Source organism: Dendropsophus ebraccatus, chromosome 15 (assembly GCF_027789765.1).
Source record: "Dendropsophus ebraccatus isolate aDenEbr1 chromosome 15, aDenEbr1.pat, whole genome shotgun sequence".
Lineage (NCBI taxonomy): Eukaryota > Metazoa > Chordata > Amphibia > Anura > Hylidae > Dendropsophus > Dendropsophus ebraccatus.
The window spans coordinates 68258227-68284011 of NC_091468.1; the positions used below are offsets into that span (position 1 = coordinate 68258227).

The 25785-nt window shown below is 42.6% G+C and overlaps 1 protein-coding gene across 2 annotated transcripts in view; it reads right to left on the bottom strand.

Moving 5' to 3' along the window:
* Positions 1 to 25785, bottom strand: part of SYNE1 (spectrin repeat containing nuclear envelope protein 1) — a 385540-nt gene that overhangs the window by 48330 nt on the left and 311425 nt on the right. For both annotated transcript variants that reach the window (XM_069955314.1, XM_069955312.1), the window contains 13 exons: positions 19601 to 19720; positions 18927 to 19127; positions 16450 to 16623; positions 14794 to 14925; positions 13162 to 13358; positions 12146 to 12278; positions 9710 to 9892; positions 8145 to 8294; positions 7036 to 7212; positions 6551 to 6706; positions 4230 to 4385; positions 1542 to 1712; positions 202 to 335 (listed from right to left, as the gene is read on the bottom strand). In XM_069955314.1, coding sequence (XP_069811415.1) covers positions 202 to 335; positions 1542 to 1712; positions 4230 to 4385; positions 6551 to 6706; positions 7036 to 7212; positions 8145 to 8294; positions 9710 to 9892; positions 12146 to 12278; positions 13162 to 13358; positions 14794 to 14925; positions 16450 to 16623; positions 18927 to 19127; positions 19601 to 19720 — 2084 coding nt within the window. The remainder of the gene's footprint in view (positions 1 to 201; positions 336 to 1541; positions 1713 to 4229; positions 4386 to 6550; positions 6707 to 7035; positions 7213 to 8144; positions 8295 to 9709; positions 9893 to 12145; positions 12279 to 13161; positions 13359 to 14793; positions 14926 to 16449; positions 16624 to 18926; positions 19128 to 19600; positions 19721 to 25785) is intronic.

Here is a 25785-nt window from a genome sequence, read left to right on the forward strand (position 1 = left end):
GTTACATTTTGTTAAAATGTGGACAAAAGCACCTAAGTGTCTTCGGCTAGTCGGTCCGACATGCTTGTGATCTGTATTTGAAGTGGTTCACATACACTGATCCAGACTTTCGGTAATGTTTGGAAAGAGGAGCTGAAGTGTTTTGAGAGAAGATGACGATGAGGAGCTCGGATGTGATATATATATAGCTTCTGCTTTTACCTTGTAGTGACCTCTCTTAGAGTGCTCTCCAGTGTTTCTCCCACAGAAGAATTACATTCATTCAGGAGCTTGTTGGTGACGGAAGCAAACTTGTTGAGAACTGCCTCGTGCTTCTCCAGCTCTTCCTGCAGACTCTGTTAATGCACAACATGAAGCCGGCTCAGATAATGGAAGCAGAAAACACATGTAAAAGATTGGGCTAAAACTGCAGTAATGATGTACTTACCATCCAAAGGGGACACAGATATAGACAAGTCATTGTGGGGGTAGGGCTATGGAGCTGTTTGCACATGGCTATAATGTCAGATTGTCTGTGATTGATATTGAGCGGACTTGCCGAACTGTTCAGACTCGGTAACATTTTCCGATCCTGAACGCTCTGCATTTGACTCCGGGCATCTGGAGAAGATGGATGCTGCCCTGAAGCTGCCAGGAAAACATGGATAGAATAAAGTCTCTGGAGACACATCCATATATTTATGAGTGATCTCTCTGCTTCTCAGCACTATACACTACTAACATCAGGAGTTGGTCACATTTTGATTAAAGTGCATAAGCCCTCACATCACGTCAAGGTTCCTGATACGTGTAACTAGATGCTGATGTTAGTAGTATATAGTGCTGAGAGGCAGAGCGATCAGTCATAGGTATATGGATGTGTTTTTTCGCCAAAGAATATTTTTTATATATTCTGCCCCCTCCATTTTTTTGCTTTGGTCTGGCACTCCTCCCCCACCCCGGTGGTTTAATTAGTATACATATATTGGGTCTACGCCTAGCTGAGTGTTATGGTTTCACTGGTGACCATTGCTGTGGCGCGCGGTGTGGCCCGGAGCCCAGGGGGATATGTCCGCCAGCATCGGGGATGCTAGATGACTGGGTCGCTCTCCCATCGGGGCTGTCGTTGCAGTGGTGGTCGCCTTTTAGGGTTGCACCATTTTTAGTTAAGGAAAAACGTGTCAGGAACCTTGTCGTGATGTGCGGGCTTATGCACTTTCATCAAAATGTGACTAGCTTCTGATGTTAGTAGTGTATAAGTATATGGATGTGCTACCATGTCTGGTTTTTCTCCAGAGAATTAAAACATGGATAAAGCCTATGGTCCAGACTCCGGGAATCACATGCTGAGTATTTGGGTTCGGAGAGCATTGAAAACCTGAACAGTTCAGCAAATTCACTTGGCACTAGGTGTAATTCTACCAGATAACAACCCGCTCTCCGTACTGCACCAACCATACCTACCTAAAAAACACCATCATAGATTTTGCATTGTATTACGTCTGTCTCATAGACAATGCAAACGGGATTCCCTAGAAGCTGTGACTGTGATGGTGTCTCACCTGAAGGTTGTCTACTTGAACCTTCACAGCTTCCATGGATCCTGTCAAGAGGCGGAAGCGGGACAGGGAATACCTGGCTTCCATCAAATAGCTGTTTAGCTCTTCATAAACCTCCTTGTAAATGCTCCACTGATCAAGTACCGACTGTAACAATATCTTCAGCTGACACACCTAAGAAATACAATAGAGACATAAAACAAACGTGACTTTCTTCTGCTTTTTACTTTCTTTGTCCGCGGCTTCAGGTGAAAGGAAGAACAAAAGCTTTGGGTTTTTAGTAGCGATCCTCTTTTGTGACTCCAGTCCCCCTGTTCTTGGTTATTTACACTGCTGCTCGCTCTACAAAGAAGTGACTGGACCAAAAAGTACATTGTACTTCTGAGGCATTTGCTTGGCAATAATTTGTCTTATAACAGTGATTGAATGCGATCCAGCAGGTACACGGGAGACAACAGAAAACCGTGCGGAGAAGGCGGCTACAGGGAAGCGGTCATCATTGCAACACGCAGCAGCCTTCATTTCTGGTCTTTGCAAAATGATTGTATTCAGTATAAATATTCAGTATAATAGGTATAGAAAACAGTAAACTAAGAGTAACTAACAGTAAATTGAGATGCAGACGTATACAGAATAAGGCTGTGTTCACACAACACATATGTTATGAAAAGAATGGCAGTTGTAAAAATGTTATTCATTGAATCAATGCAAACACACAATGCACTGAACGATAGACGTTGTTTGCTACAAATCTCAAGTGTTCCAGTACTTATCAGCTGCTGTATGTCCTGCAGGAAGTGGTGTATTCTTTCCAGTCTGACACCGTGCTCTCTGCTGCCACCTCTGTTCATGTCAGGAACTGTCCAGAGCAGCAGCAAATCAACAACCGGCCGTTCCGTGACCCCAGCTGGGTCACGGAACGGCCGGTCTCTGCCCCCGGATCATCGCGGCCGGTACTTGGATGACCTGTCCGGCCGCAGAGCTCTAATGAGGCGTTTCAGCGCGCGCCCGCATCAGAGCTTCCCCCTGCTTACTATGGAGCGAGCGGATGGAGCCGCTCGCTTCATAGTGTGCACTGACAGGGTTTCCTACGGTCGCAATTCATTGAATTGCAGCTGAAGAAAACTGACATGTCAGTTATTTGTGGCCCCGTACGGGATCCCGGACGGAGCGTATACGATGTGTATACGCTCCAGCCGAGATCCCATTGAAAGTAAGGCATTGTTCAACCGCGCCAAAAGTACGGCCGTTGTTGCCATCGGCAACAACTGCCGTACTTTTACGTAGTGTGAACATAGCCTTAGGGGAGATGTAACTTGAAAATACCCATACTTGTATCTACACAATGTTCAATAAACATTTACCCAAGTCAAAAATGGAAGATGCCAATATGTTAGCTACCTCACAAGTGAAATTATATTTTATATATATTATATATATCTATATATATCCTTATTATTAAAGGGAATGTGGAAAAGAAATGGTAGCATTGAGTCAGACCGCAGCTTTAACCCCTTCCTGCATCCCCATGTACCTGATTCAGTTAAACTGTTAGTGCACATGTCCTAGTAGCTGACCTGGGACCGGTAAGCTTCAGTCCCGCCCAGCAATCACTGTGATTGGTCCATCTATTCTGATAACAGTGTAAATATTCGGAGGGTTTTACCATATTTCTAGGCTTCAAAATTCTCTGTTACATAGAGAGATGATGGGAGGCACTTGCTGTGCCATATATAATATATATATATATATATATATATATATATATATATATATATATATATATATATATTATATACCCCTGAATGCATTTATGTATATAATCCCCTGAATGGACATAACTATACACGCCCATTGGTTGGCATGGGGCACAGCACCTGAGCCTATGCTATGCCCGACAGAAACACTTGTTGTATACAGCCAGATCTTGGCACTAAACTGCTTATATGCCATGGTCAATAGTGACTACAGCATTTAAAGGGGTACTCCAGAAAAAAAATGTTCAGATACACTGGTGTCAGAAGGAATAATAGATTTGTAATTTACTTCTATTAAAAAATGTCAAGTGTTCCAGTACTTATCAGCTGCTGTAAGTCCTGCAGGAAGTGGTGTATTCTTTCCAGTCTGACACAGTGCTCTCTGCTGCCACCTCTGTCCATGTCAGGAAGTGTCCAGAGCGACAGCAAATCCCCATAGATTTTCCCATAGAAAACCTCTCCTGCTCTCCAGACTGGAAACAATACACCACTTCCTGCAGGACATACAGTAGCTGATAAGTACTGGAAGACTGAAGACTTTTTAATAGAAGTAAATTACAAATCTCTGCCACTTTCTAGCACAAGTTGATTTGCAATAAAAAATTTTGGGATGAAAACTCTAAAATGTGTTTGATCACTGCGGGCGATGCCTTTCTTTTTTGTCAGCGCAGAGTCTTCACTCTTCACGTATGTCTCATCAATGCAGGGATCTGTTATCAATTATGACTGCAGCATCCAGGGGGTTAGAAGCCGCATCCTGGTCCTTTCTGGCGTATAAGTGCCATGTCATGTTGGATAAAAGTAAACTGTGGTGGTCTACAACATGGAGGCTTACAAGCCCCCAATCTCTGTTCAGTCAGTGTGTTGTGACTTGCACGCACTACATGGCTGGTATTCCGGGAATATTTACACGTATTAGAATAAGAACACCGACCTTACAGTCCAGATTTGCCCAAGATTGGTTTAGTTCGCTGAGGGTGTCCATAACTACAGCAGAGGCCCTCTCCTTCTTATTCTGGATTAAGGAAATTCCCGTCTGTCCCAACTTCTCCAAATCATTTTCTTTGGCCTTGACGGCTTCTTCCAGTTCCTGAAAAATAACCATGAGACATGAATATGTATATGGGGCCTGGAACAGGGATGGGGAAGCTTGGCTATCCAGCTGTTGGAAAACTACAACTCCCATCATGCCTGGACAGCCAAAGCTTTAGCTTTGGCTGTCCATGCATGATGGGAGTTGTAGCTTTGCAACAGCTGGAAAGCCAAGATTCCTTACCTCTCACCTGGAAAATGATGTTTTGGAGCAGAAAAGTTCTTTTTAGGACCTAGCATGATGGGAGTTGTTGTTTTGTAACAGCTGAGGGGTCGCATGGTCCATATTCCTGGTTTATGGGAGGGTATTAGCCACACTCAGAGTATGGATTAGTATCATTAGTATTAGTATCCTCTGCTGTAATCATTGTATTCTGTTCCATCATTCTCTCACCTCCCCAGGGAAGCCAATGTACTTTATAAATTGTCCAAGATTTGACATTTATTTCTGTTCAGGTAATATAATGTTTCAGTGAAGAAAAGATTTGGTAAAGGTTTCATTTGGGATAGACTTTGTATTACCAGTCTACCTCCATACATCAGTCCTATGGGGACATCTTCTGGTCAATGCTGATAAATCCATAGGGACACATCGTACTATTACAGATCCCAGAGGAGTCAGTCGATTATCTATAGAAGCACAATGGCATGGACACTCTAAATGATACTATATAAGGGTAATATAAATATTTTTTTTCTTGGTATTACGTAATTCTAGGCTATGCTCATCATGGCTCAGAATGTGGCAGCTAGAGGTGACCAGGATTAGGGTCCTATTGGAAGAAGCGTTTTTTTAACGATAAATCATAAATGACCGCAAATGAGACCGTTCACCATATTACACAACAATAGTCGTTCGTTACTCTGATCCCAGGAAATGAAGGAACGATGTGGAATAATGCTGCGTTTACACAGAGCGATAATCGCCTAATCGAACGATTAACGATTTTGAAGTAACTATGTGTTTTTTATAACGATCAGCGTTAAGATGAAACGATATATCGTTTGGAAAAATCGTTATTGCGATCGTTTTAAGATTGCTTAAGCCTCTCACACACACACACACACACACACACAGGGTGAATCGGTAAAAGACTGTGTACACAAAACGATTTCCAAATTTTTAGCGAACAACCAACGATGATTTGAGAACATGTTGAAAGATCACAATGAACGATTTCTCGCTCGACGCTTGATCGTTCGCTGTGTTTACATGAGCCGATTATCGCTTAAATGCAATCGGTTATCACGAAAAATTCGAACGATAATCGTTTTGTGTAAACGAGGCATAACACTCAACGATTAGTGAACATATGCGGAATTACAGCGAACGATTAAAGGGGTACTCCAGCGGGGGGGGGGTGCACTTTTTTGCTGGGATCGGGGAGGAGGTGGCTGAGGGAAAAGACGTCCACTCACCTCCCTGGTTCCAGCGGTGGGTCTCGCATCGCGGTGCTCCGGTGCCCCGTTGCTTCATGGTGCCTGACGCTACATGGTGACGTGACGTCTCAGGTCCGCTCAGCCAGTCAGTGATGGAGGCGGGATCCGTTTCAAGTCCGCTCAGATCCCGCCTCGGACTGGCTGAGCAGACCTGAGACGTATCGTCTCGGGCCCGCGTCAGACACCAGGAAGTGACCGGGAACCGGAGTGCCACGATGCATTAAACAGACTGCAAAAACACAGTGTGACCCCAGCCTAAAAGGACCCTTAGGTTGGGTTCACACTGCGTTTTTGCCGTCTGTTTACCGAATCAGTTTAATCGGGGGGAAAAAATAGAAGAAAAAAAAAAAAAAAAAGGCTGCATTTGTGTTTTTCTATTGACTCATTTAAAAAAAAAAATTTTTTTTAGTGGACACAAAACGTGGTTGACCACATTTTTGTGTACGCTTAATAAATGGATGCGTTTTGATCCTCTTTTTTTTTTTTTTTTCACATTGGAAGTCAATTAACAAAACGGATCAAAACGAATGCACATAAATGAATCTGTTTTTTCCATTAAATGGACAGCAAAAACGCAGTGTGAAGCCAGTCTTATGCTGACTTGGTAAGTCCCATTCACTTCCATGGAAATAGAACAGTCCGCTCTGCTGTTTATACATGCTCAGTCCCAATCTGATGACAACATACACCTAGAAGGTCCCCAGGGTACCATGGATGAGTTACCTGGCATTCCTTTAGGCTGTTCTGGACGGACACCTGATCACCAATACTTTGTTGCTTCTTTAACTTCTTTTCTTGCTTCTCATACCAGGATTTCAGACTCTGCACATTGTTCTTGAATTCCGTCCATGACTCTAATAGTTGCTCCAGCATTTGGATCTATAAAAAAATAAAATAAATAAAATTAGCAGCTTAAAAGTAAAGATAAAAATAGCTGTCCATTACTAATATTAAAAGGAGTTAAAAAGTGCCTGTCACTTTCGGGCTGTGTTCACACACTGCATAAACAACGGCCATTGTTCAGCATTCAAAAACAACGGTCGTTGTTGTAGTGAAATTTGCATTAATTTCAATGCACAAATGACATGTGAATTATTTCCACGGCCGTTCTTTAATACACTGTATGAACAACCGTCATTGTTTGCATTGACTTTAATGCAACACATTTTTCTGGGACAAGAACGGCCATGAAGATGTGAAGTGCCTACCTTTTCGGTTATTAACCCTTGCAGGATCTGCCATCTCCTGTTCATAGTGCCCAGCTTTTCGGCAAAATCGGTTTTGTCGCTTCTTTTACTTTCCACATCCTGGCTGCTGATTTGGAGCACAGACTGGTTCACAAAATCCACCGTCAGCTGCTTGCAGTTTATGTCGATCTTGAACCCCTAAAAGAAAAAAAAAATACAAGTGAATAGCTAAAACAAGATGATTTTAAAACTACTTGGTGTTGAGACATGGTGGGATACTAGAGAATGGGGTTTAACCAAATAGTTTTTCTCAGATGGCGTCAAAAATCTCAATAGATTTTACGGTTTTAAATGTTAAATTCTGTATGTCAGGCATATCTATATAATTACTAATACAGTAATATCTCAGTATTCGAACACTTCGGTATCCGAACAAAATCACTGAGATAGCTGTCAGCTTGCAGTTATTGGGGTGTCAGGTAACACCAAGGTTGTAGGAGTAGAGATTTTGTCATAATGAGGAGAATCCCTGATCTAAACAGGTGTTCCCTGCAGCGGAGGCAGGAGCGGGGGCTGGTTTACCTTACTTCCCTACCCTTGCTTCTCCTCACTGCAGTGATCAGCTCCTCCAGCGTTCCCCAGCTCCCTGGACCCTTTTCCAGGCCATCGGCGCTGGAGCACCGGCGCCAGCAGGCTGGAGATGGGTTCTGGCAGCTAGGGTAGCCTGAAGAAGCCATTCTCTACATCGTGGAGATGCAACGGCGGTGCAGCAAATTAAACCAGCCCCCCGATCCTGCCTCCCTCTTTGCCTCCACTATGGGAAACACACTGTAAAAGGAGCAGGGATTCCAGTCAAATTGAGGGGAATCCCCGCTCCTTTACAGTAAGCAGTGGTGGAAGATGCACCACTACTTACTGCTAGTCTCTACACTCTGTGGGCCGGGCGTTCTGCTCCCATGGAATTTAAAAAAAACAGTTGAACACATTATACTTGTTCCCTATGGGAAAACACAGCTCGGTTCCCAAACTGCTCTGTTGTGGAACAGCCTTCCAGAACCGATTATTACAACAGAAAAGAGACACCATAATTACAGTGCTTTGGACAATACACAACTTTTCCCAGTCATCACCTTGTATTTCAGAAGATACTCATGGATGGCTTCACAGCCCACAACATTGCGGATATTCTCTTCATCCTCTTTGATAACATTTTCCATCAGGGAGATCCAAGTCATGACCTCGGTGATAGCATGCCGTGAAGGGAGCTTGTCCATTTGCAGCTGACAATCAAAATAAAAAGTCAGTCCTGATCCACATCACAGTAATACAGAGGAGACCATAATACACGGCCCAGACCGCCTTGTAAGAAAGTGCAGATCAGTGTGATTTCCGGAACCCATTACACAGCCAGGGCTGCATTAACAAATCACTAGATCCTTCATGCAGCCCTTTGCTTTAATCAATCGTCTGCTACAGTTAGCGGCCGAGGCCGGACCCCGCTATGGCTGCTGACTGGCTGAGCACGCCTGACACCACATTAACCAAAAAGCGGCTGGGGAACCAGGAACAGGAGCAGGGGACAGCAGACCCCAACACTAGAGCTGGGGATGTAGGAGTCTGTTGTTATGTTCAGCCACCTCCTCCCTCAGCCAACCTCAGCACGATTGGTTTGATTACCGGTGGGTAATGAAGTTGGTTTTGGCACTAGGGAGTCCTGGAAGACATGGACACAGACACAGAACATAGGCTGTATAATTGTTTTCCAGGATTCCCTAGGGCTGCATCCAACTTCTTCAGCCATCAGTAATCACATGACACACGCTCGGGTTTGGACAAACAGAGTATGCTCGAGGTTTGCTCATCTCTGTCTGCGAGTATAGCCAGGATATAAAGCCCTGGGAGATTTAAAGGGACTCTGTCACCTCCAAAACACCCACTAAACTTAAGTTATCAGAAGATTATACATCAGTAGAGTATAAAGCGCTGATTCTATATCTGCATTTTGAATCTTTTTATGTTCTTATATTTATGGAACGGCCGTTGTTCTACTGAAATCAACAGAAATCAACTAAATTCGGAAACCTACGGCCATTATTTTCATTGACCACTACAGCCCTAGGTGTCCAAATTCATTACACTGTGTGAACATAGCCTAAGGGCGGCTTAACACAGCTTTTTTTGTGTTTTTTTTGGTCTCCAGAACAACAGCCAAAGATTAACTTGGTGTTTTTGACTTTAGGTGTAAATGGCTTTTTTTGCCTTTGACATTTTGGAGATGAACAGAAGAAATTCATTTAAACACTATGGGAGAGAAACGCCACCAAAAAATGGCTAAAAAAATGTATTATTGACCTCCATCATAAAAAAAATGGATGTTTTTTTTTTAGTGTACATAAAAATATGGTGACCACGTTTTTGTGTACGTTAAATGTAACCACTTAAAACCGGATCCGTTTAACGGACTGCAAGAACGCAGTGTGAACCCAGCCTAAGCATTGTATTTCATAAAATTCCATTGACTCACAGCTAACATCTGGCTGCAGCGGTTTTGACATTTTTGCAAAACGTTTAGCCAGTGTGAAACCTGCCTAAGGAAATGGGGGTGTCTGAATGTTGGATTTGGTGAACAGATGATCATGTACATGAAAATTACCCATATCTGCAATATTTTTTTTCCGCAATAGTCTCCTCTTACCTGATGAAGCTTCTCTTGTACTACTGGGATGTGTGTGAGGAGCTCTGTCCATTGGTTATCTATCTGTGCGAGTTCTGATCGAAGCGACGCTGTATCCACTTTCTTCAGCCGAAGCAACTGGTTTCCAGTGCTCAAAACCGATGATTTCAGTGACGATTTGGCATCAACTTCCTTAGAGAATTCCTGTCATTAAAGTATGAGACATTATATATATTTAATGTGACATGCAGTAAGTTTACTTCACAGTTTTCACCACCAGCACAGATGCAGATTCTTTACTGTAAGAGCAGTGAGACTATAGAACTCTCTATATTCTTTACTGTAAGAGCAGTGAGACTATGTAAATCTCTAAATTCTTTAATGTAAGAGCAGTGAGACTATGGAGCTCTCTATATTCTTTACTGTAAGAGCAGCGAGACTAAGGAACTCTCTAAATTCTTTACTGTAAGAGCAGTGAGACTATGGAGCTCTCTATATTCTTTACTGTAAGAGCAGTGAGACTATGGAGCTCTCTATATTCTTTACTGTAAGAGCAGTGAGACTATGGAGCTCTCTATATTCTTTACTGTAAGAGCAGTGAGACTATGTAACTCTCTGCCACATGATGCTGTCATGGCTGATTCACTACACAAGGGAGGCCTGGATGCTTTTCCCTATAAATATAATATTACAAATTTATGGGCACTAGATGATCTGTTATGGTGAGAGGACGCTGATCCAGGGATTATTTTGATTGCCATTGGAGTCGGGAAGGATTTTTTTTCTTCCTGGGATGGGGCTAATGGCATCAACACAGTGGGGTTTCTGTGGTTGAACTTTGGACTCTTGGTTTTTTTTTCAACCTTAGGGATAGTTAACCCAGAAAATATTTCAAATCAACTGGTCCCAGCAAGTGCCAGAGATTTGTAATTTACTTATACTATAAAATCTCTCAGTCTTCCAGTACTTATCAGCTGCTGTATGTCCTGCAGGAAGTGGTGTATTCTCTCCAGTCTGACACAGTGCTCTCTGCTGCCACCTCTGTCCATGACAGAAACTGTCCAGAGCAGCAGCAAATACCCATAGAAAACCTTTCCTGCTCTTTAGACTGTACAAAAACAACGGTGAACAGGAGTGGTCAATGTATACCGATCAAGTATATGTCACCATTGTTTTGGGCTGGTCAGAGTAAAAAAATAGTAATTGGGTGGCAGCGTGGTTGACATATTGACAAGTTAAAAGTAAAATTTAGCTTTTATTAGGTCACATAAAAAATCCTCATAAACAGAATGGACAATAGTATGCGTAACAAGCACGCTTATATCAATTGATATTGTAGAAAATAAAGCTTATTGGTGAATCAGCCCTATTATATCCCTGCCTACAGCTATGAAAGACCGCCTGGCGTGGACGTCCCCTAGGCCAGGCGGGAGCTTACCCTATATATTATTGTCTGATAATCAAGTTAGCGTTAATGACAAAGTGTATAGATATATGAATACTATAAATCAGTGTAGGGAAAGATGGCATGAATCATGGATAGAAGTAGTGTGAATCCTATCTTGTGTATACTCGTATAGTTCACAAAATAACGCCCTGGAGTCTGGGAAAGGTTTGTGGGCTCTTCTTTGACCCTTTTGCTCTTTAGGCTAGAAAGAATACACCACTTCCTGCAGGACATACAGCAGCTGATAAGTACTGGAAGACTTGAGAACTGATTTTTTAATAGCAGTAAATCACAAATCTCTGGCACCAGCTGATTTAAAGTGACACTGTCTCCCCCTTTTTGCATTCTGACTTCTCTACACAGGTGTAAAAGGTAAATTTAGCAGTTTTCATACCTTATTTTATACCATACGTCATGCTGCTTGTTCAATTAAAAAGACATCTTTTATCAACTGCTGTGGACGAGGCTTCACGGCAGTAGCGCCACTTGGCCCCGCCTACAGTGCCACTGCTGGCCCTGCCCCTTCATGATGTCATAGGAACATAGGCCTAAAGGTCTAGGCCCCACCCCCTCTAGGTCGGCCCATACCAATGGCCTTTGAGGGGGTGGGGCCTGTGTGATGACGTCATGGAGGGGCGGGACCAACAGTGGCGCTGTGGGTGGGGCTAAGTGGCTTAGCACAATCTACACTTAAAAGATCACTTTTTACGTGAACAAGCAGCATGACGTATGATATAAAATAAGGTATGAAAACTGCTAAATTTGCTCATTACACCTGTGTAAAGTCGTCAGAATGCAAAAAGGGGGCGACGGTGTCACTTTTAAGATTTTTTACTTATGAACTACTTCTTTAACTACATAACAATACTTACCATACTAAATATTTTGAACTATAAAAAAGCTCTAACCCACACGATAATGAATCTTCCACTGTCAATAACTACTATGCAAAAAGCAATTTCAGGATGTCAGCCAGAAAGTATAACGACAAGATTATGTGGCATACACACCAGGAAAGCATTGAGGTGATCCCGGACCGTCTCCAGTTCTTGAGGCACGGTGACAGACTGTTCAGTCCAAAAGTCCAGCCTATCCATTGCAGAACGCAACCAGTGAAGAAGCTCGGCCGACTCATTTTTGTATCTGGAATATAAGGCAATATATTAAGAAGCTGTTTTTCTTTTCCTTTTAATATAAAGCAATGGAGCGACTGTGAGTGTGCAGGGATCCCCCTGCTTCTAGATGAAGCCTCTTCTCTAAGCCGTGCCATGTTTCCCTCCCACTTTCAGCTTGAAGAGGTCTACTAACTATCCTAATGGACGTTCTATTGACTTTAAGGCCTTAACACGTTCTGCAATTGCTGATACGCAAGTGGGTACCTAAGTTACTGCCCATTGATTTCTATTGAGCTATTCACACACTCCTTAGTACGCAAAAAATAAATAAAATAAAAAACATGTCCATGGGGCACCATTCCGTGCTGTTTTTTTTTCCTGAAATCCTCTGCCTGATAAGCACCACCCCCAGCACCGCTCCTGCCCGCCCCCCTCCATTGATAATCATTGGGAGTAGGGGGATTGTCACATGGGGGGCAGGACTATGGTCTCGGACGGTCAACCCCCTTAAATGATTATTAATGGAGGGGACGGGCAGGATCGGTGTTCAGGGGCAGTAGCCCCACTACTCCCAGTGATTCGGGCAGAGAAAAAAAAAAAAAAAAAAAGACAGGAAAAGTGCCAAAGATGAAGGTAACACATATAGCTTCCACCTCACCACTCCGTGCCCACAAGGGGGATATCAGCAGGTTAGATTTGTCTAACCTGCTGATAGTTCCCCTTTAGGAAAATTAATCTTAAAATACAGACAGTATTAGAGGAACTATTTACAATTTAGAAGTAGTAATGGCACATTAATTGTTACTTAAAAAAAAAAAGTTTTTGGGACGGTTCAATCACCTTAAACCAAGCCAAGACCATCTTATCTATTAGATAGAAGCTAAATAACCAGTGCTCTCATGTGTAACTACCTTGTCCAGTGCTTGAGGATGCTCTCCAATCGGTTGAGTTCTTTGGACACTCTGCCGGTGTTGCTCAGCCACTGCTCACCCAGCTGACTCAGCAAGGCTTCCAGTTCTGGGCAATTGACTGACATCAGAAGCCTTTTTCCATCTTCCAAAACCTGGTAAAGTTTTGGCTGGTGTTCTGCTAAACTTGATCTAAAGCACTGGAGGGAAATGGAAGGACAAAAAGACGACTTATTACTAACAACAAATCCATAGATAATGAAGCTGCCATCCCACAGCACATCTAAGAGGTTTACAGGTCTATTTATATCAATGACATTTTGTAGCTTTTATATATAACCCGATATAAAAAATACCCATGGACACAGTCACACATAAAGCGTAGACTTCAGTTCAATTGCGATGGTACTGTACATACTTAAAGGGAAACTAACAGCAGGTTTGTCTAAATGAACCTGCTGTAATCAGGTGCAAGACTACAACTGTAGCAGCCATAGCAGCTGCTATGGGGCCCGCCACAGCTGTCTGCAATACCTTGGGGCCCCTGAGATGTCATCATTTGCAGCACGCGGTGGCTAAGCGGGCCTTCCCGGATCTGCAAACGTCCCTTTAACTGAAAGCACTCCTGACAAGCGCTTGCAGTGACGCAGTTATGACTACAGCTCAGTGGTCAGTCGGGAAGGGTGGGGACTCCATCAAAAGTTTGCTATGGGGACCAGCAATCTAGTTACGTCCCTAGCTGTAATGTACCTGTATCATTACAGCCTCTGCTTTCAGCTTCTAATATACAGTTTTTTCAGTATTTTGCCCCAAATGATACATGTAATTTTGCCTGTTTGGTGCATTTGGGGGGGCGCTCCCCAGCCCCCCAGTGCACAACTACGCCCGCTGCCTAAGTCCCCTCCTACTCTGAATGCATAAGTGGTCTTGTATCCCTGCTCAGATGAGATCTTGTGCATGAGCAGTGACAGCGCCTATATGTCACCGGGCGCTATTCCTGAGCATGCGCAAGATCTCATCTGAGCAGGGAGACAAGACCCCTTATGCATTCAGAATAGGAGGAGAGGGCGGGCAGTGGAACTGTGAACTCATTACATATATCCTTTGGAGCAAAATACTCGAAAACGGCGCCACACAGGTACATAACGGCAGGTCTGTATGAATGAATCTGCTATTAGTTTTCTTTTAACTAGATCAGGCGAAAAGTGGACTTCTCCTCAATCTCCATTAAAATTAGGCTGGGTTCACACTGCGTTTTTGCAATCCATTTTTTTTTTTTTTTTTTTTGCAAAATACGGATGAAAAAAAAACGAATGCGTTTATGTGCATCCGTTTTTCCATGGACTTCCATTATAAAAAAAAACCCCATCAAAACGGATCCGTTTTTTTAACGGACACAAAAGTAGTGTCAACACTTCCGTTTCGATCCGTTTTTCTTTTTTATAATGGAAGTCAATGGAAAAATGGATCAAAACCAATGCACACAAATCCATCTGCTTTTTTCAAAAAACGGATTGCAAAAACAGATTGCAAAAAATGCAGTGTGAACCTAGCCTTATAAGTAATGAAGGTTTACATGCAGCAAGTCTGCCGTCTATACCAGCACCAAAGATGACCACATCTCTGTGTAATTACCTGATACATTTCAATTCTTTCTGTTAGTCTTTCTTCAGATTCTTCCACCAGACTCACGACAGGTAGGTTACTTTCAAGTGATTCCAGATGTCTGCTCAGTTCCAGAAACTTCTCATCAAGGAGCATCCACATCTACAGAGATTCCAGTTGAATAAATTGTGAATATAGCTTACATTATAACAAAACCCAACTGGCTTTTGTGGACTACGTTCACACTAGGTTACGTTCACACAATCTGAAAATGACAGCCGTTTTTTAGACGGCCATCTTCTGATTACAACGGCCACAAATCATTATTTGCAGCCCTTTCTCGTTATCAATGCCTGAACACAGCCTTAGTGTGTGGAGAATTAGAGCGCACAAGTGGCTGGATGTACTAGTTGTACGGTTTCCACCAGTATTTCATTCATACTGGGCATTGAAGGAGAGGCCTGCCAATGCAACCAAGCAGGGCATCACTAGCAACCAGCCTGTCTGACTTTCACATGAAGATGAAATAACACCCTGGTATCCACATCCTTGCGATGGTGATTATCAAAAAGTTTTCTTTGGTGCAAATATTTTTTCCCCAGTAAGTAGGAAGCACAATAATAGACAAGTGCCTAAAGTGTATTAAGTACATAGAGAAATATAATGCTATATCATTCAGGAAGTACGGTAAGTCCTTTTAATGTGACCTTGAGCATAGTGACCTTTAGGGTTAGTTCACACCTACAGGATCCGCAGCAGATTTGATGGTGCAGATTTGATGCTGTGTTCAGTTAATTAAATGAAATCAGCTGCGGATGCGGTAAGTGTGAACGTACCCTTAAGGAGAACTCTGGGGAAAATTAAAAATTATAATAAAGAAGTAATACTTACCCACCCAGAACCCCATAGTGCAGCATCACCAGCTCAACCTCAGCCTCCAGTCTCTCCCAGTTTCCTGTATCGTCATGACCAGGTGGCAAGTACTGGCAGAGATGTCCTGCCTCCACCACTGACTGGCTGAGCGGGCAGTTTTGTGCCAGGTCGTGGCGGCACAGGACTGGGAACTACAAAAGGCCGGTGGGGGTCCATGAGTGGTGGCACTGCATCATGGGGGTGTGTAAGTATGACTTCTTTATTATGTCCTGCCCCCCCCCCCCCCAAACTCTTCCGGGCACCGTAGTAATTCAGATTTCATAGGTTAATTATTTACCTATGTTTATATTTACATATTTAGCCTGCTGATATGTCTCTAAGATTTTTACCTTCACCCTCGTTGCCATTTTAGTGATATTGGCAGATTAATCTCTACACTATTTAGACATTTTGGTGCACTGGTGGCGTACCTCTTCTAATGAATATCAGCAGAGCGGCCAGGGGGTGGGTCAGATTAGTAACCCCTCCCCTAGTGCACCAAAATGCCTGATTAACATTTGGAATAATATAACAATATAATGGAAACGGTGCCAAGAATGAAGAAAAGAAACTTCACTTCATCCTCAGCTCTGTGCGCAGTATAAAGACATATCAGCGGGTTGGATACTTTCAATTTATCTTAATAAAGGGTAAGGGTGGACACATCTTATACTGTAGCCTGATAATATGAGAGTATCTATTCACAACTGTACCCAATATAAAAGTCTGAAGAAATACAACATAAAGTAAAACATATCACACAAACGCTCTCACCTCTAGAATATACTCCAGCTCTACGCCTCTCTTGTGAGATTGTTTTAGTACAGCAGACGCCTTTGCCATCAGGTCAGAGTGGTGCTGAGCCTCTCTGGGGGAGGAATAGCTGCTGATTTTCCTAAAAAGCGTTTCTGTAAGAATCATATGTGACTCCAATCCTTGGAAATACTCCTGGGGAAAGACGGTAATATTTATTAGATTAGTTTACAATACTGTAGGTGGCAAGTCATTAGAACAGGATTAACAGACATCATAAGCCTCTCACATAATACAATGCTGGATGACACCATAGATCTTATACATACAAATATGTCATGGATAGAGATCCTTGCAGATTAGGGATGAGAGTATTAGGATTGGCCGGCAGCTTGTCTGTGCCGCTCCTCCCCAGGTGCCGGGAAAAGCTGGATCCAGTCTCCTGGGAAACTTCTCACAGTTTTCCAGGCCTGGATCCAGCTTTTCCCGGCACCCAGAGCAGAGCGGCACAGAGTTGGCTGACAACTGCTGGCCAGTGCTAACAAAGCCATTCACTTCGTTCTTACTGTAAAATCGCTCTTCCCTACCTGCAGATCCATGCTATAACACTAATATAGAAACATAAAAGATTGTTGGCAGAAAAGGCCCCCCGCTCCATCTAGTCTGCCCTTTTAGTATTTCCCTTCTTATTATCTTAGGGTAGATATATGTTTATCCCAGGGAGCCTTACATTATGTTATAGTAGATTTACCAACCACATCTGCTGGAAGTTTGTTCCAAACATCTACTACTCTTTCAGTAAATATTTTCTCATGTTGCTTCTGATCTTTCCCCTAATAATCTCTCACTGTGTCTTTTTGTTATTGAGTCCATTTTCTTTTCTAAAATCACTTCCCTCCTGACCCTTATTTAGTCCTGTAACATACCTAAAGGTTTCCATCATATCGGCCCTGTCCCTTCTTTCCTCCAGACTATACAGATTCAAATCCTTAAGTCTTTCCTGATGTTTTATGTCTGACACCCTCCACCATTTTTGTAGCCGTCTTCAGACCCGTTCTATTTTATCAATATTCTTTTTGTAGGTGAGGTCTTCAGAACTGGACACAGTATTCCAGATGTGATGTCACCAGAGCTCTATACAGCAGGATCACAATCTCCTCCTTCTACTGGTTATACCTCTAGCTATACAGCGGGATCCCAATCCTCCTCTCCCTACTGGTTATATCTCTAGCTATACAGCGGGATCCCAATCCCTCTCTTCCTACTAGTTATATCTCTAGCTATACAGCGGGATCACAATCTCCCTCTCCCTACTAGTTATATCTCTAGCTATACAGCGGGATCACAATCCCCCCCTTCCTACTGGTTATATCTCTAGCTATACAGCGGGATCACAATCCCTCTCTTCCTACTAGTTATATCTCTAGCTATACAGCAGGATCACAATCCCCCTCTTCCTACTGGTTATATCTCTAGCTATACAGCGGGATCACAATCCCCCCCTTCCTACTGGTTATATCTCTAGCTATACAGCGGGATCACAATCCCTCTCTTCCTACTAGTTATATCTCTAGCTATACAGCAGGATCACAATCCCTCTCTTCCTACTAGTTATATCTCTAGCTATACAGCGGGATCACAATCTCCCTCTTCGTACTAGTTATATCTCTAGCTATACAGCGGGATCCCAATCTCCCTCTTCCTACTAGTTATATCTCTAGCTATACAGCGGGATCACAATCTCCCTCTTCCTACTGGTTATATCTCTAGCTATACAGCGGGATCACAATCCCCCTCTTCCTACTAGTTATATCTCTAGCTATACAGCAGGATCCCAATCCCCCTCTTCCTACTGGTTATATCTCTAGCTATACAGCAGGATCACAATCTCCCTCTTCCTACTAGTTATATCTCTAGCTATACAGCGGGATCACAATCTCCCTCTTCCTACTAGTTATATCTCTAGCTATACAGCGGGATCACAATCCCCCTCTTCCTACTAGTTATATCTCTAGCTATACAGCAGGATCACAATCCCCCTCTTCCTACTGGTTATATCTCTAGCTATACAGCGGGATCCCAATCCCTCTCTTCCTACTAGTTATATCTCTAGCTATACAGCGGGATCACAATCCCCCTCTTCCTACTAGTTATATCTCTAGCTATACAGCGGGATCACAATCTCCCTCTTCCTACTGGTTATATCTCTATCTATACAGCGGGATCACAATCCCCCTCTCCCTACTAGTTATATCTCTAGCTATACAGCGGGATCACAATCCCCCTCTTCCTACTGGTTATATCTCTATCTATACAGCGGGATCACAATCTCCCTCTTCCTACTAGTTATATCTCTAGCTATACAGCGGGATCACAATCCCCCTCTTCCTACTAGTTATATCTCTAGCTATACAGCGGGATCACAATCTCCCTCTTCCTACTGGTTATACCTCTGGGTATAGTAAGTGTTCTTATTTTTTATAGTATTAGGCATTTACCTTATGTTTCTCTAGCATAATGTTGACCTCGCGTCTCGAAGAAACCATGCATTTCTTTCCACCTGACACCTTCTCCTGTCCGGTCTCGATTAGATCAGCCAGGTCCTGCAGTGCTCGCTCATACTGACTCTTCAGGGCAAGGTTTTGATTCAGTCCACTTCTTCGAGAGCTGATGACCATCAAGAGTTCATCGTAGGTGTCCTGGAGAGAGGAAACAGGTTACTCATCTGCAATCATACACAGGAGGATACCACCATTTGGCAGGCTATAGATTAAAGGGGTACTCCGGCGAAAATATTTTTCAAATCAACTGGTTCCAGAAAGTTACATAGATTTGTAATTTACTTCTATTTAAAAATAACCTGTCCCACAGTACTTATCTGCTGCCGTATGTCCTGCATGAAGTGGCGTATACTATCCAGTCTGACACGGTAAGGTTTTCCATGGGGATTTGCTGCTGCTCTGGACACTTCTTGACATGGACAGAGGTGGCAGCAGAGAGCACTGTGTCAGACTGGAAAGATAACATTTCCTGCAGGACATACAGCAGCTGAAGTACTGGAAGAATGGAGAATTTTAAACAGAAGTAAATTACAAATCTATATAACTTTCTGAAAGAAAAAGATTTTTGCTGGAGTACCCCTTAAACATAAGAAACCTTTGCTCTCCGTTACCTGAAGTTTGGATAGCTCTTGCATGGATTGCTGATCCACCTGTAGTTTGTCTCCACATTTTTTCAACTCTGCAATTTCAGTATCCAGTTCTTTTAAACTCTCTTCTGCTTGCATTATCGCCTGCGGGAACAGAAGAACAGCGGGAACATTAAGCTTGGTCCAGATTCTCACAAAGTAATCGTTCCAAAGATCCAGATACTTCATTAAAGCAGGAAAATGTCCTGTATAAACGCATACTGGGTCCTCACAATTATTCCCTCTGGTGAGGATAAGGTTTATTATTATTTATGCATTATTACATATACTCCCCCGGCACACCTAACATTACATACAGTACCTGCCGTACTTACCAGGGACAACGGCCCCTTCAAAACAATCTAACAGCAGCAGAATATACGATAGATAAAAAGTAACACAAATGTTCCCGAATATCTGGACCGACACCTGCATCACTTGGCAAACAAGGAGGCGGCAGAAATTATTCTATAAGGAACCTGAAGGCCTCCTTAAAGGGAATGCGTCGTCAGAAAATGGTATGTTAGGTAATAATACTTTTTTTAAAAAATTGGGTATTTTTTCTACTTTTCAAAAAAAAAAAAAAAAAAAAAAAAAAAAAGGTGAAATAATGCAGTTTTCATTCTTGCCACTAGGCTCCAAAATAATCTGAGGCTACCTACACCCCCTGCAGAAATGGCTTTTGCATAGGTCACAGAGCATGCCAACAAAACTCCCCTATTCTAAGGATTAGGGTCAGCTCTACTCTACTGAGCCTTGACAATCTGTAACCGCTTGGAATGGAATATATCACAGTATATAGAGAAATTATATATTATTTATATGTGTGTGTGTGTGTGTGTATATATATATATATATATATATATATATATTTATATTATATTAAAGAGACAGTAACCTACAATGTAAGAGATTACCATAACACTATTTGCTGTTAGGTTGAATACAATGTATTGTCTCCTGTACGTAGTCATTTCCATGCCAGTTTTTCATTGCTGATATTAAAGGAGTTATCCAGCGCTACAAAAACATGGCCACTTTCTTCCAGAGACAGCAGGGCTCCATTCACTTCAATGGAATTGAATTGCAATACTGCTCTCAAACTGGAGACAAGAGCGATGCTGTCTCTGAAAGAAAGTGGCCATGTTTTTGTAGTGCTGGAGAACCCCTTTAATATCAGAATATTATCAGTTTGGCATATAATCAGTTTGTGTTATCTTAGAGATTTCCAAGCAGAAATGTCACCCTAAATGCCCATGTGTGCCCCTCCAAACACTTCTGCATTGTTCCTAAGCTTGGAGCCTCCGTTGGCTTTCAGTGGCCGGTCACACGGACATGAATTGGGATTATAATATTCCTATATATGCAAGATGCTGTGTTATGTAAGTGGTCCCACTTCTGAGGACCCCAGAGAACATCTCATATTGTCAGAGGGGCTGTGCCTACAAAGGACAGGTAGTGATACACACCGGCTGCACAAAGCCTTTATTCTGGGGGATTCTCACTAGCACAGACTATACAGGGATAAAATATGTAAAGTTAGCCAATCCCATTCAAAGTTTCTTGTACTTTATTATGTGGATTCAAAGTCAAACAGAGAGATACGTTAAGCCTTCTGCCTCCTTTCTCCTCTTTGGATCCTTTACAGTGTGCTCTATTAGGCACACTAAATGGCCCCTGATGCCCCCTACTGGTCCAAGCAGAGAACAACAGATCAGCTCTCCCTCTATGGAAGGGGTGGGAAACCTTGGCTCTCCGGCTGTTGAAAAACTACAACTCCCATCATGCCTGGACGGCCAAAGCGTTAGCTTCCCTGTCCCTGCTCTATAGGACCAGGAGATCAGTGGGTGAGCCGCACTGACAGCAGGGTCACAAATAGATAGATCTTCTTTATGTCAATGGGCAGTAAACATATAATTCAGTATGGATAATCTGGAATCTAAGGAAAAGGAATTTTATTGGGCAGAGAATAGTAGGGAGAGGCCGCTTAGAATATAAAAGTAACATTTTCCCATGCATATCAGTATCTCAGTATCTGGGAATATCCAGGGTGTTTTGTAGCAATGAACCTATAAATGCATTCAAGGCCTGGTTAGAGGAACTGGTAAAATCCAGAATATTGTCTCTATGTTTGTTTGGAGTGATTTTAGAGGTCACATGACCACATAAAGACGTGTTTGTTAACTTTTATTTTTGTTTTAGGAAGAAAAAAGACATAGTTACTTTCCTTCTAGTAGCTCTGGGCACAGAGGTGTCCCCCGCTCATATGCTGCATATTTGTGTTCTTCTTTAAAATCAACTGGTGCCAGAAAGTGACAGAGATTTGTAATTTACTTCTATAACAAATCTATGGTCTTCCAGTACTTATCAGCTGCTATATGTCCTGCAGGAAGTGGTGTTACTTTCAGTCTGGAGAGCAGGAGAGGTTTTCTATGGGGATTTGCTGCTGCTCTGGACAGTTCCCGACATGGACAGAGGTGGCAGCAGAGAGCACTGTGTCACACTGGAAAGAATACACCACTTCCTACAGGACATACATCAGCTGATAAGTACTAGAATACTGGAGATTTTAAAATAAAAGTAAAGTACAATTCTCTGGCACTGGTTGATCTGAAAGATTTTTTTTTTTTTGGTGAACTACTCCTTTAAGCACTTAAGTCAGTGTAAAAGCTGTAGGTAGTGCATGTTTGCATAGTAAGTACCATCACATAGGACATGAACCCTCATCTATATATGAAGGACATCCAGCTCCATATATCCAATTCGCCCTTTGGATAAATTGTGAAGAGTTTCTCTTTATTTGCTTCTTCTACAGACATTAGTAACGTCATACCCAGAGAGGAGACAGGTGGTCTCTTTATTCAATGCATTTAATATATATATATATATATATATATATATATATATATATATATATATATATATATATATATGAGAGAGAGATTTATTGTTTCATCATTTGCTGAAGTGCTCTGTACAGATACAAAAAAATTACAAAACTCTGCTACAAAGCCACATGAAAGCGGTCATCCTGTACAATGGAAAATACACAGCATTACAATGGGTTGAAGTGCTGTACTTGGCAGCTTTACTTGTGTGCAGATCAGATGTTATACATGTAGGCGCTGCTAATATATTATTACTCTGCCATCTATAACTGCCTAATCTGTCAGCTGGATAGTACTGAGAAAGATGACCGTCCCCTGAACTAATAATGGCAATGCCGTCCTCATGTTCCTCACCAGGGACTGACGGGCTGATACAGAGTAAATGGGGGGGGGGGGGGGCACCCTTATCAATCCAGCAGATTCCTAACTAGGTCGCTGTACACTACATCTACAACAAAGGACAATCCAATTCAAAAAGTATATATCTTTATTAATTCACTTATTAAGAATCAATAACAAACAAGGAGTTAAAACACTTGCAGTACACGGGAGTAATCCAACACAAAGGTGTTCTGTACACAAAATACACAGTGGAAAGTGCTCAAAGTCCTATATTGCATAGAAGTCCGTAAACAGGATGGTGTATTATTGCACAAGCCCCTAACTAGACCTATTCCCAATGTTATTGCACTAATGTCCCATAGCCTGCCACAATAGGGGTCCCTGTATTGTAGAGTTACCTGACGTGTGGATGTGTGCCTGCTGCTCCCCTCCAACGCACGTTTCCATAGGCTTTCTCTAGGAACCTCCTAGTAGGTTGCTGTACAGTAACGCTTCATTTGATAACATTGATAAACTGAGTCCGTCTGATACTTAAAGGAGAACTCTGATTATCCCCCCCCCCCTTGAATTAACTGGTATCAGAAAGTTGTAAAGATTTCTAAATTACTTCTATTTAAAAACACCAGTCCTCCAGTACTGATCAGCTGCTGTATGTCCTGCAGGAAGTGGTATATTCTTTCCAGCCTGACACAGTGCTCTCTGCTGCCACCTCTGTCTGTGTCAGGAACTGTCCAGAGCAGCAGCAAATCCCCATAGAAAACTTCTCCTGCTCCTGACACGGACAGAGGTGGCAGCAGAGAGCACTGTGTCAGACTGGAGAGAATACACCACTTACTGCAGGGCATACAGCAGCTCATAAGTACTGGAAGAATGTAGAATTTACAAATCGATTTAACTTTCTGGTACCGGATGAATTGAAAAAAAAAAAATCACCCTTTAAAGGCTCTCCCCCCTGGGTCACAGTAAGAGGCTTCGGAGCTCCCCTATATGTCTTTTATATAACCGAAATATAGGTTATATTGTTTAGTTCAAGACAATGGGCATGTACAGGAGGGTAGTCACAATGAAACCACATTCAGAGTATTCAATGACTGAGCCTCCGGACCTATAATTCACTTGTACTCAGGCAAAGCAGCGTGAAATGACAGATAGACATCAATGAAGACAGGTGAAGAGAGAAGATGAGCGCTCTACAGCGTGCGTAACAAAGTCATGAGCAATGTTAGCGATATCGTGGAATGCGCCCCATTTGGTAGAGGGTTCCTGTAGATTGAAGAAAAGGACAGAATCCCTGAAAATAGGAAACGCAAAAAAAAAAGGATTTGAAAAGTCAGACAAGGGTAGAGATGGAGGCGACGACATGTAACAGGACACGTGCGGCACACACAGCAGCCCAGCATGAAAGACTTAATACTGCTGAAAGCGAGATGGTGAAGGCGTCAGGTTATGTAATCCCACCCAGATATAACGTATGAGATCCGGGGATCCTAACAAGGCAGTGTGTCCGCCACGCTGAATGACGTCTGACTGAAGGGAATTATTCAGAGCCCCACTCGCCCTATATGTTGTAATAGAATATCTAGTGAATCATTGTTAAAATCCGCTCCGAGCAAGAATCTTCTGATTAACTTTTAATGTTTCATCAGGTTCCTTGTGTTAAGCCTGTCTTTAATTTAATTTTATTTTTTTAATCAGCAGAGGTTGTGATTGCAAGCAGTTTTGCAATATACTCTAAGTTTTCCATTTAAAACCATGTTATACATATGGCCACTAGGTGTCTCCCTTCACTGAGCATGTGTACTTGTTTTTGCGACAGTGCCTCCTTAAAGGGGTGATCTAGTGCTACAAAAACATGGCCACTTTCCCCCTACTGTTGTCTCCAGATTGGGTGCAGGTTTTGAAACTCAGTTCCATTGAAGTAAATGGAGCTTAATTGCAAACCGCACCTGAACTGGAGAGAACAGTAGGGGGAAAAGTGGCCATGATAACCCCTTTAAAAGATCAGAGACTTTAGCAGTAACAAGTTTTCTGACATACAGTACATCTCAGAGGGAGAACACACTTAATGAGGGCAGTATTGCTGGGATAAGTAGACATAACGTGGCAGAAGAAGCATTACAGAAAGACTACACCAGTACCATGGCAGAGGCAAGAGACAAACCTTTATGAGGGTCACATGTCCTAGGCCTATACCTGATTAAGTGAGTGCTCCTGATACTATACCGTGCACAATATATCAAATCCCAATGTAGTTTTCATATTCAGTTCTAAAATAAATCGGTTATTTTAAGGATGAACTGGTGCTAGTGGTTAGCAGGAAATGTTAGGGTGCAGAATAAGATGTTTATGGTCCCCTAAAGGGGTTCTCCAGTGCTAAAAAGAAACAAGGCCACTTTCTTCCAGAGACAGCACCGCTCTTGTCTCCAGGTCAGGTGCGGTTTGCAATTAAACTCCTTTCACTTAAATAGAACTGAGTTACAAAACCTGCACCCGAACTGGAGACAAGAGCGGTGCTGTCTCTGGAAGAAAGCAGCCATTTTTTTCTAACGCTGGAGAACCCCTTTAACATGATTTCTATTGAATATGTAAATAGATATATAAATTATACATTGCAAGAACTGTAATAAAGAATCATGGAACATCCATCATGTGGTAAGGAAAAAGGTGGGGGTGGACAGGAACATCATAAAATATTCATACTTACCTGTCCCCGTGCCTCCGCAGTGCAGCATCACTGCTCACAGACCCCCACCGGTCTCCTGTAGCTCCAGGTCCTGCAACGTCATGACCTGGCTTAGCCAGTCAGTGACTAAACCAGGACATCCATGACTAAAACAGTCACTGATTGGCTGAACAGGTAGGTTCCGCCGAAACCTGATGAAACAGGAACTGGGAGAAAACTGAAGACCAGAGGCTGAGATCAGGAGGTGCTGAGGGTGC